General features: G+C 48.6%; 1 protein-coding gene across 1 annotated transcript; it reads left to right on the top strand.

Moving 5' to 3' along the window:
* Window positions 1–8,562: 8,562 nt before the first annotated feature.
* Window positions 8,563–9,239, top strand: EV420DRAFT_1605291 (uncharacterized protein). The gene has a single exon (XM_060475039.1). The coding sequence runs from the start codon at window positions 8,897–8,899 to the stop codon at window positions 9,224–9,226; it is 330 nt and encodes a 109-aa protein (XP_060321380.1). The 5' UTR covers window positions 8,563–8,896; the 3' UTR covers window positions 9,227–9,239.
* The last annotated feature ends 2,364 nt before the right edge of the window (window positions 9,240–11,603 follow it).

The following is an 11,603-nucleotide window of genomic DNA, read 5'->3' as shown; positions in this document are numbered from 1 at the left end:
CGTCGATGGAGGCGGACGAGCAGTATCAGCACGGTCATGACCACGTTCGGGAACGCTTGAAGTTGAGCGTGTCAGCCTATCATCGGGTTGAGAGCTTCGACCATTGACGGGTTCTGTAGTCGATTGAGAAAGACGTTCTCCAAGACTAGGTCCCGTATGAGAAGGCTCGGCCCTCGGTTGAGTGATACGGTCTTGCAAAGAAGGACGACTGATGCGCTCTTCAAGTGTAGCAGGACGGGCAGCCCTATCGTCAGCTGGAATCCGTGCAGCTGGCTGGGCAGGTCTTGGCGTACCGGAAGGCAGTGGTAAATCGCGGTCATCAACAGCTGGACGAGAAGATGGTGGTACTCGAGAATCAGAAATGAGAGGTCGAGAATCCGAAATGAGAGGCCGAGAATCAGCAGTCGGACGTACATCCACAGGAGGGCGAGAGAGTCGGTCGTCAGACAAAGAAGGACGTGGTCCGCGCTCGTCAGCAGAGGGCGGACGGCGGTCATCAGCTATATCGTCTCTCGAATCATAACGACGAGGAGGGAGACCACTTCTGCTATAGTCTGGCTCGTAGTGCCGTTGATCTGGAGGTGGTCTTCGTACATCCGTCATTCTTCTGTCGTCTCTGTACCGGAACCGATCTCTATCTCGGTCGCGCTCCCGGTCTGAGTCTCTTCCCTCGTAGTGCCGTGATGTCTCTTTTGCCGGGGGGAGAGTGCGATCGTTGCCGCCACGGTTAGTACGAGCATCGGATAGGCGCCTATCATCACTGGATGGCCCGTCATCTCTGTGGGACCAACTCGTCCTTGACCGCTCCTCAGGTGGCGGTCCTCTGGACTCTGCTCGCTGGGGGTCCGATTTGATATTCCCAGAAGAGCCATTGCGAGAAACGGAACCGTTGACCGTTGCTGAGCGCTGAGGTGGTCCAGGATCTGCTGAGGGAGTCTGGGGCTTGTGTTCATTCAGATCAGGTGTTGACTTGGAGAGATCATCAGCATATCGACCACCACCGTTGTTCTGTGTCCCAGAAAAAAATGAGTAAAAAAAAGAAAAGAAAAGAAATGGATGACGCACGTTGTCCACCTGCATCCTCGAACCCTCCCAGTTTTCCTTCCGCGGTCTCTGAGAAGCGTCTGGCGTTGAGAGCGGGCCTGCCTTGGATGGCGATGAGCTGTCGAGGTAGTCTGGTGCCCGTTCTGAATGAAGCGACGAAGAACTTGGACCCTTGTAGATGCTGGCAAGTGCCGCAGGATTAGGAATTGCACGGTAAAATTCGTGCTGACCAGCCTTTATCCTTTGTTTGAGATTTTCGAGGATTTCGAGATCGTTCGAGCCAGGCAGGGGTTGCTGTTGCTGCTGATAAAAAGGTTGTTGCTGTACAAAGTTTTGAAAGTTGAAAGGAAAATTTTGGGCCATTGTGTACGCTTGATTGGTGGATCCCATGAGGACAGCAGGCGATTCCTCGCTAGGAGTAGGAACGAGATAGGATGAGTTGGGATCCTCCGTGAGAGTAGTGACTGTTCGTTCGCGGTTGTTGGGGTTACTCCGCCCTTTGCGCTGTTTCTTGTTTTGTCTTGCTGACATGAACCGGTCCCCAGCCTTGTTTGCACCTGCATCCGTCAGAAATTTGCTTCCGCTTAGCGCTTAACTCACCGTCAGTGTCCTACGTTCGCCGAGATATGGATGGTGTCACAGTGTGGTAGAAGGAAACATGTGGTCTGCCTCGCCCTTGATCCGTGTGTCACCACTACCGAATCAACTCAGGTCTTTACTTGGCCTGAGTTGTTGTACTTTACAGGTTCTTATTGTGTTCTCTAGATATTCTTCCTTTCAGATTGCTGATACAGCAAGCCATCTTCATTCCGTTCTTGGTGATGTACGAAACATATTTAATTCATACATAATATACAAGTTCCCCTAGTTTTATATTCGCCAGGCGCCAAAATGCTGCATCTAATCAGGAAGTAGTCTGCAAATGAAAGGTTCCGAGGAGTGCTGACAACCACCAGAACCATTCCAGAAACCTAAAAGCGGGGAATGCCTTGTACCACACACGTTTGAGATTGGGTTTTAATTTCCGAATGAGATCAGTAATGAAGCTGCCTGTCATACTGAATATATGCTGTTCATCTGGGTTGTCTAGAAGCACGATATGGAAAGGCAGCCCGATGCCTAGCGGTGAGGGTTTCATAGTTCGGATGGAGCCACTTGAGTCGTTACCCCAGGACATAAGGCTAGATGTAATGTGAAAACGAGGGTATACATGGAAACAAAGCTGACTTCTGACAGCAGGATAACAAGAAGGTCACAATGCAGCACCAGATGTATACGAGTACATACCGTTAACGCGGATTCTATTCTGGGAAAAGGCTCGGCACAAGAATTGTTCAACATTGAAGCACATCCGAGGCGCTGATAAATAAGAGAAGCAGATTGTTGTAACGAAAAGAACGCCAGAACGCCGCGAGGAAACGTTGTATGCTGACTATCTAGACCAATAAGTCCTCAGATCGTTCTGAATTTGAAGAAATCGGTATGAGGGTTACGCAGAATGTTATGCCAGAGAGTTTTTCAGTCAGAGCGAGCAGACTCCACTCACCGCCTTGTCAATTCCAAGGAAACCAAGCCGCAATGACGATATCTAGCGCATAAGATAGTCGTTGGATGTCAAATCCGTGATAGAAGCATTCCAAATGAATCACTTGGGGGGAAACACCAGGACCCTGGGTGATAGGCGTCTCAAAAAGGATCCCTCCTTTCTTTGGAGGAGTCTGTCGTAGATGATGCAAAAAAAAAAGCATGCACAGCTAACTTCATGAGCCAGAGAACTTTTGCGATATCCGAGTTGGTTCCGTACCTCAGATCAAAACATCAACCTAGATCCTTATTCGAAATCATAGCTTCCTGGTTTTGATTCATTGCGTTCAGGTTTTTTGGTCAAATTCGATAAAGGTGAATGCCGTTGTTGGCTTGTCCAAGATGCTCCACGAAAACTCGAGCACAGGTTGAAGTAAGCGAAGCCCACTCTGCAAGGCACAGTTGAACGTTTCGAATTTCTGTAAGAACAGATAAGCCAAAATGTCGCCTTACGAGAGAAGAGACACCTAGCGAGTCTCCAAATTTTCGCTCACGATGTCTATGGTGTTGTCACGCCTGATCACGTACATGCTGCCACAGCCTACCAAACTGACCAGTTGGTGATTTAGTTGGCCACCATGCCAAATGTGGCGGTCGGAGCAACGCACAGTGGGGCTCGTCGGTGTAAGGGCATAGGATCTTGTATGCGTCGGCGCGTAGCGTGGACGTGCGTGCCTTGATGACCACTATTCCAGAACGTGTCGCAGTTTCGCAGACCTGCGATAAATGGTGAGATGGTGTCAAAACAGAGAGAAAAGGAGATCTCGCCGACCAGTGTAGAAAGAAGGTACGATAATTCACCATGAAGTGGACGTCCTTGCTTCGGTTATGTGAGATACACATGTCGAGTGAGCAGAACGATGGCGGGTATGTGTAAGAAGGTTTTCGGAGATGCAATGCAGAGCCCACAGCTTCTTATGACGTCGTTTTAAAAGTGGATGACTTCGACGAGAGGAATACGCTACACGGGGAAAAGAGATGATGGGGGAAAGAAGAAAAGGAGCGACGGAGGATGGAATCGTAGACGACGCCCTTTTATACTCGTCGGGAAGGCCTGTCCGCAAGGAAGGAAAAAGCGCGTGATAACTTGAACGCGTCATGGACCATCACTCAGTGACGTACTCTGCGTGCCGTATTCCACTCCTTCACGAAAACTTCAATCCAGACGCCCAGAAATTATTTAAAGCAGGCATTTACCTAGAAAATAACCGCAAACGAAGCCAACGTTCTGAGCAAGTCATAACACGCCCAATCACATCACCAGAAAGCGCACTCCCGCCAGTGCAGCCACCACTGCAGTAGCGTCCTAGCTGTACTCCATCCTGAAGCCATGCCCACGACGATTCACGAACGAAAGGACATTTGCAATACCTCAAGGACGAGGTTCTTGCGCTGGTCATGAGATCGAGCAACGTTGTCCGAATGAACCTGGTCCCAGACAGAGACAAGGAAGTAAGGGAGAGAAACGGTTTGCGGAGATCGTGGACCCTTTTAGCGTGCGCATATTCGCAAATGCTCTCTCGAACATCGTGGACCCTGCAAAGCAGCAAATATTGAAGACTGGGCAGTTCGATGGGTGTCGCATCGCGGTCATTGTATTATCTTGTATTATGCCCAAATTATGCCAGTATTTGTCTGTGGTGCTGATAAGAAATTGGATCTTCAGCAGGCTCCCAGCAATGCCTATTGGTTGTTGAATGGTTGAAGTAATAGAACAGAAAGCCAGAGAGCTCAGATAAAGCTGAGATAAGACCTAGTATCGTTGTCTGAAACATGAACGTGAACGTTGAACCAATGCAACCCGGTGTTGCCGATCGGCGCTGGTAAGTTTCAAGCCGTGCAATCATGCCGAACAACAGCCACCGAATACTCAATTAGGTAAACCAGATGATCGAAAGTAATAAGTATGAAAATATTGTTTTCCAGAATTCGAGTCATAAATATATATTTTTATATTTGGTGCATGCACCGACTTTTTCGTGCTCTTCCTCTGACATCTAGGATTCCCCGATACGCGCCTCACACGCATATATACAATCCCGTATACCGAAAAATGGCTACAGAAGCAACTGGGACGCACAAAGACCCCGTTACAGGGGAGATGATCTCCAAGACGTTAGTGGATTTACCTTTTTTTCATTGCTGGTTCTGATTTGCGATAGGGAGCTCAAGCGCCGGGAAAAACAACGAGCAAAGGAAGCAAGCAAGGCAGCCAAGCCACCTCCACCTGCAGCTAAGGCTAAGGCGGAGAACAAGCCATCCGACGACGACCTCAACCCTAACGTGAGTGCCCATGTAGCTCGCTTCCTGTGCCATTGCTGATCAAAGTCCAGCAATACTATGAGCTTCGCTCGCGGCAAATTCAGGCTCTGAAGGCCAGCCAAAATCCCAATCCTTACCCACACAAGTTCAATGTAACATCCTCTATCACGTCGTACATCGATACATACGGCCCCGAAGGCAAGATTCCGTCTGGGACGAAGTTGGAGGGTACAACGGAAAGCCTTGCTGGCCGAATCCACAACATCCGTTCGAGTGGATCTAAGCTTGTCTTCTATGACCTGCATGGGGAGGGAAAGAAGGTTCAAGTTATGGCTACTCAACAGTGTGTATCAATTTTTTTCCCTGGCTGCCTCGATGTTTACTTTCGTTCAGAGATGCCTCCGATCCTTCTTCCTTTGAGGCTACACATGCCATCTTCAAGCGTGGCGACGTCGTCGGTGTCACCGGCACTCCATCACGCACCAAGAAGGGCGAGCTCAGTATCTCACCAAGCACCATGACTCTTCTCTCTCCAAACCTCCATCAGCTGCCTTCCTCCCACTTTGGTTTGAAGGACCAAGAGACCCGCTACCGAAAGCGTTATCTTGATCTCATCATCAGTGAAAATACGCGAAACATCTTTATCCGTCGCAGCAAGATCATCAACTACGTTCGTCGCTTCCTCGACGACCTAGGTTTCATGGAAGTCGAGACGCCGATCACCCAGATGAGTGCGGGAGGCGCTACGGCTAAGCCATTCGTCACCCACCATAACGACCTTGGCCTTGACCTGTTCCTTCGTATCGCGCCCGAGCTCTACCTCAAGGAGCTCGTCGTCGGTGGTCTCGACCGTGTCTATGAGATCGGACGCGTTTTCCGCAATGAGGGTATCGATATGACTCATAACCCCGAATTCACGATCTGTGAATTTTATATGGCATATGCGGACATGTATGACTTGATGGATATGACGGAGTCGCTTGTGGAAGGGATGGTCAAGTACCTCACCGGTGGAAGTACCAAGTTGGCATACCACCCTGACGGTAATAAAGGTGAAGAAGGTGCGAGGGTGTACGAGCTTGAATTCAAGAAGCCATGGAAGAGGTACGATATGATCGAGACGCTGGAAGAAAAGCTGGGCGTCAAGTTCCCTTCGGGTGATACTCTTCACACCGAAGAGGCGAACAAGTTCTTGAGGGCCCTTTGCGTTAAGGTCAGTGTTTGTGTTCAATCCATTCTACGCGTCCTGACGCGTCAAGTGTAGCACAATGTAGATTGCAGCGAGCCAAGGACAAACGCACGTCTGTTAGACAAGGTATAGCTGTCTCTTGTCAGCTGGATCTGGAAACTCATATTATCAAACCCAGCTCGTCGGAGAGTTTATCGAACCTCTCTGTATATCCCCAGCTTTCATTGGTACGTTGAACGGCTTGAATGATGTATGCCATATTTACATACTCCTTTCAGTTGGGCACCCTCAGGTGATGTCTCCTCTGGCCAAGTGGCACCGTTCGCGACCAGGTCTTTGCGAGCGTTTCGAAGCATTCCTATGCGGCAAGGAAATCTGTAATGCATACACCGAGTTGAATGATCCATTCGAGCAACGTTTAAGATTTGAGGAGCAGGTTAGCTGATAGCCCTGCATCATGGGATCGTACTTCTTCTGATGGCTTGCATGAACAGTCACGACAGAAGGAACAAGGCGATGACGAGGCCCAAGGTGTGGACGAGACTTTCATTGATGCGTATGTATTTCTTTATAGTTTGTTTGTCCAATGACAATTGCTCAAACCTTATTCACAGTCTCGAGCACGGTCTTCCGCCTACTGGTGGCTGGGGCATGGGCATCGACCGTCTGGTGATGTTCTTGACAGATTCTATAAGTCAGTTTACACCCTTTTTGTACTCAGGTGACAGGCGTCTGATCTTAGTGAATAGACATCAAGGAAGTTCTATTGTTCCCAGCTATGAAGCCGGACGTCACTGCAGGTGCAGCACCGGTTGTTGTACCTTAGAGAGTTTAAAAGGGGCGTATACGATATAACCAGATAGACATGATAATGACTGTTGTATCCATGCTCCATGTTGTGATTAGTACAATGTCGACAAGCTGGCGATTTCTCTTCCCCGAGATCTCAATACCGTATGTGCCCCTTTGGGAGACCTTAGACGCGCTTTCGCGAGATGATATACGAGGTTTGGTCCCTTCTGCCTTTCACATACTATCTTAACACTAGTCAAGGTCATCCGGACTTTCCTCCACAGCTAGTACGTACAGATTTGGATATACTTAAAACAGATATAATAGATATAATGAGATGACCTTAGCTTTCGCACCAATCACGCCAGCGCTCATTTACATAGTCACGCAACGATGGTCCGGAGCATTCCCACCCTGGGTCACGGCTAAGCGTTTCTCGATTTCGTCTAGACAGAGTTCAAATGCCCGGGCTAGAGAAAGACGGAACGTAGAGGAGAGGAAATTCAAAGACGCGGTGGAATGCGATCTACTCACCGACATTGACGTTGTTTTTTGAACTGGCCTCAGTGAATGCAGCATTGTTCGCTGCAGCTAATGCCTTCCCGTCTAACATGTCTACCTGACGGCTAGAATATACATGAGTTGTTTGTGAGAACCAGTGCCAAGTACGAAAAACGTACTTGTAATGAAGGTCACTCTTGGTGCCCACTATCACGCACGGTAATTCGGTGTTACCGCTGAAGTCGAGGAGCTTATCGTATACTATTTGTATCAAGTCGAACGATGCTCGAGACGTTATGGAATATACGAAGACATATCCATGGAAGCCGATGGCGTGCTGGACATTGAGCTGGGAATACTCATCCTACACATATACCTTCAATAAGCCAAGGGACACACGAAAGATTTTGGTGGCGCACCTGTCCAGCTGTGTCGTATATCTCACAAGCATACTCCTGCCCGTTGTGAACGACCACCTTAACGTAGGCTTTCTCAATCGTTGGGTAATATGACTGGGGAAACTCGTTCTCCACGAACTGCTTCACGAGTGAAGACTTGCCTGCAGGACGAAAAAGCCAGAATGAGCGCCGTCCTTCAAACGGGTCCTCGATAGGATAACGCACCGACAGAACGAGTCCCAAGAACCGCAATTTTTCTTCGTTTTTGCATGCTACAGGTGAGAGTTTTGATGGCAAAATATTTCACAATAAGAAAAGAGGGGGAAACAGTGTGATCATGGGTTGTCGAGATAAAAGGCCTATAAGAAATTTGTTCAGACCGACTCACATGTCCAAACTGTGTCCGACATTTTGTATTTCACTTTTTAGGGAATTTTAGCCCCGATTATGCCTAATTTGGCCGTTATGCGCCGGAGCCGCTAATTAGGCCTAACGAGACGAAAGTTCTTTACGATAAGATAACTGATTTGATCCCTAATAAACCCCCCCATCAACCTAATTAGTCCTGCCGCTCGGCGAGCCGAAAAATAACAACCGAGACTCACTTTGTAGCTATTACTCCGTTCTAGGCCTTTAGGGTCATGACAATTAGACATCGGATCCACCGGGGATTGAACACAAGGGTACAGAAATCATTACGAACAAATACAAATAATAATACAACACAAAGACAAGGTAACCATTAGACCATATAGTATATACTTGTTTATGCATTTTGAGTTACTTTGTAATGCTAGCAGTAGTGACACCCATTTAGTTCAACTAACCTCGAGCCTTTTTTTTCTGCGAAAAATGGACAGGTAACATGCATATATTCAAGAACAATGCAGCTATTGGAAAGGATTTTGGGTGTACATGACAGGACTACAGGGAAGGAAAGGACGGGAAGGTATCGCCGCTGTTGGATGTCACAGCCTGACCTTCACCCTACTCGCTCACTCCTCTTCCTGCACCTTGTCGGCCCTCTGTGCGTCCTCCACGGCAGGGAACTGCCCGCCTGCCTACGCCCCGTCATTGCGGAGTCGGTCATCCTTGCACTCTTGCCGCCCACGCGTCGTTGTTGCCTATGTCGTTGTTGTTGTCGTTGCCTCTGCCTCCTGCGGTAGCTACCCACTCAGATGATGACGGTTTGGCAATGGTCTTGTGTACTTGGCATTGTCTCAGGCATCAAGCGTCACTTGCACAGCGTGCAACCTCATTCGAGGGCTTACGCGTGGTGGATCGACACTGCTGGGCTTGCCGATGTTGGGACCACAGGACAGCAAGGTATTTAGTGAATATATTAGTGGTACAGATCAATAAGACGCACCTGCAACCCATAAATACGCCATACAGGCCAACAAGAAGGTATACCACACAACGACGGTGGGGGGAAAAGCGAAGCGCAGTTATCTGATCTCTTATTACATATTCGGAGAATAATAAAGGTGTAATATTCATCCCGTAATTATATCGGGCCGGATTATTTTGCAAATACCCTAATTAGGTATTTGCACAATCTCCGACATGGGCCGCTCGGGCAAGCGTGACATAACGGTTACGTAAAATTGCGTGATCTAGATCGGGCGATCGAACGCGGTTTGCTTCTTTTCCTCCGAGTCTGTTCAACTGTAAACTGTGTTTGACTGGTGCACATTGACTGGGTGACTGCTCAGTACCCTAAAACAGTCTAACTCTCCTGGATGTCCGTTTGCATTTTCTCTCGATATTTCGACGTGCGTAAATCCTCTTTCCTATTGAGTTCGTATTTCGAACTCCACCAGTAACGTATTACCCTGGTTGGAGGAGCTGTAGAAGCAAGGTGTGAATGATGCCAGGTGTTCCCAATATCTTTCTTCGACCTTCTGGACCCTTGACTCGGCTGCACTTGCCTCAAAACATGAGACGTTTTCCGATCCCGCTACCACCGGCTTTTGGAATCGGTTGCTGCAATCGCGACACGTTGGTTAAACTCGCTGAGTTTTACAAAGTAGTTGTCTACTCAGCTTGCTTACCTTTGCTAGAACATAGTCGTACGTCCAAATCCACACGAAGAGGCGAAACGATCCACTGCGCAGGTTACGCAGGCTAGAACTGGATTTCCCGTCCACTGTCTTGCGTTCTGGAGTAAATGCGCCTCAAGGCGCAGCCACAGGTCAGGCGGATGACCCAAGGGAGTGTCATACTATCAACGTTGCATAACGATTCCCCAAAACATTTTGTTGGATGGTATATCTCGACGTGGCCATGGACATCTGACCTCAGTACGCCGAACCGCCTCCTCAGCTATCCAATCATCACTCGTTCTTACCTGCTTCGAGACTCTTCTTCTACCTTCCATCGTTGCCCTCGACATTAATTCGACAGCGCAATCTGCCGGACAATGGGAATTTGTAAGTCGGAATTCTCCAGACTGGCACAAACGTTCAACTATCGTTCACAGTCAAGTGGCACTGAGGACCGCCGCGGCAACGCGTCTTGCAGGCAATTTGAAAACTGGTCGTGTGCTGGGAAATCCGGAAGTTCCCGTCGACTGATGCAGTTATCCGATACCAGTACCCTCCAGTACCTGAATTGCTCTTTCTTTATCTTTCTCGACCGCGTTGAACCTTCCCCTATCCTTGTTCTACCACACGGTCCGTCTCTCCTGGACTAGAACTGATCAGAACTACAGCCTGCCCTGCCCAGATACGTACCTAATCAACTGTGCATCAGTCCCGACACCTGGGAATTCTTTACAGCGAATATTTCGGCCGCGCGGACAAGTTGGCCAGGATGAAGATCCCGCCTGTCTGATACGTGGCAAGTGTTCATTGGGTTCTTTCAAGGCGCGTTTCATCGGGGCTCCAAATTTATCCTTCTATGTTCGGTATCTATACGAGGTCACTTGTTCTGTCAGGTCCGAGCGACCCTTCGGAATTGTAATTCCAAAAGTGTCCACTCGTTTCCTTTGGTCTATGTCGTAGATTCCACTGGGTTCAGCGACACATGTCTGTACTTCGTCGTGTACACTGTCTTTTCCATAACAGTCTTCTCCAGATCTACGTCGCCTTTTGATCTTTTCTTGTACGAGTCAGGTTTTCGATGGGTGGTGTGCCCAGTAATCCATAGGTTTATTGCGGAATACACTGTTCTCGGTCAATAGGATATCAATTGGAAGATCGCCTGGATCTGAAAGGGACGCCAGGGGGTGTCGGGACCGTGGTGTCAGCAGATCATTGAGCCTCGACCTTGTCAGGTTTGTGGAAGACTGCATAGTACAGACGCACTGACTGTAAGAGCAGGATTCTTGCAAGCATAGTGATCCCGTGCGGGAACTTCGGTCAACAACGGTAAGTAACGAACCGGTCAGTTATCATCTACCGCCGGACGGTTTACTAAAAGAAATGATACTAGTCTTCGAAAAATTCGAAATATGGCAGACAAATAATGTCGATGAACCCTGATCTGAGCGTCACATAAAGGAGTCTATAAATACATCTAGTCCCCTAAGTGCGCTTCATGTGATGACGACGCCAAGAAAAAATCCCGCTTTGATAATTGATGACGGCGGAGGGGTAGGTATGGAAGGCATTGCAGCGTCGGAAATAGAGGCTCAAAGTGTGGCGCAGACAGCAGACTGAGAAACTTCGTCGATGGAAGCGAGTGGAAACATCCCGCCTCCCCAGCAATAGATTTGCTGTCATTCTGGAGTATAAGGCCTTGACTGGCCTTGAATCTAGAGCTTGTGAAGCGGAAGTTGACAACTTGGTAGACTCGGAGGCACTGCACACGACACAGGAATGCGTGGAGAC

The sequence above is a fragment of the Desarmillaria tabescens genome (assembly GCF_030435595.1).
Source record: "Desarmillaria tabescens strain CCBAS 213 chromosome Unknown EV420scaffold_299, whole genome shotgun sequence".
Taxonomy (NCBI): Eukaryota; Fungi; Basidiomycota; class Agaricomycetes; order Agaricales; family Physalacriaceae; genus Desarmillaria; species Desarmillaria tabescens.
This window is presented reverse-complemented; position numbering and strand designations above follow the sequence as displayed.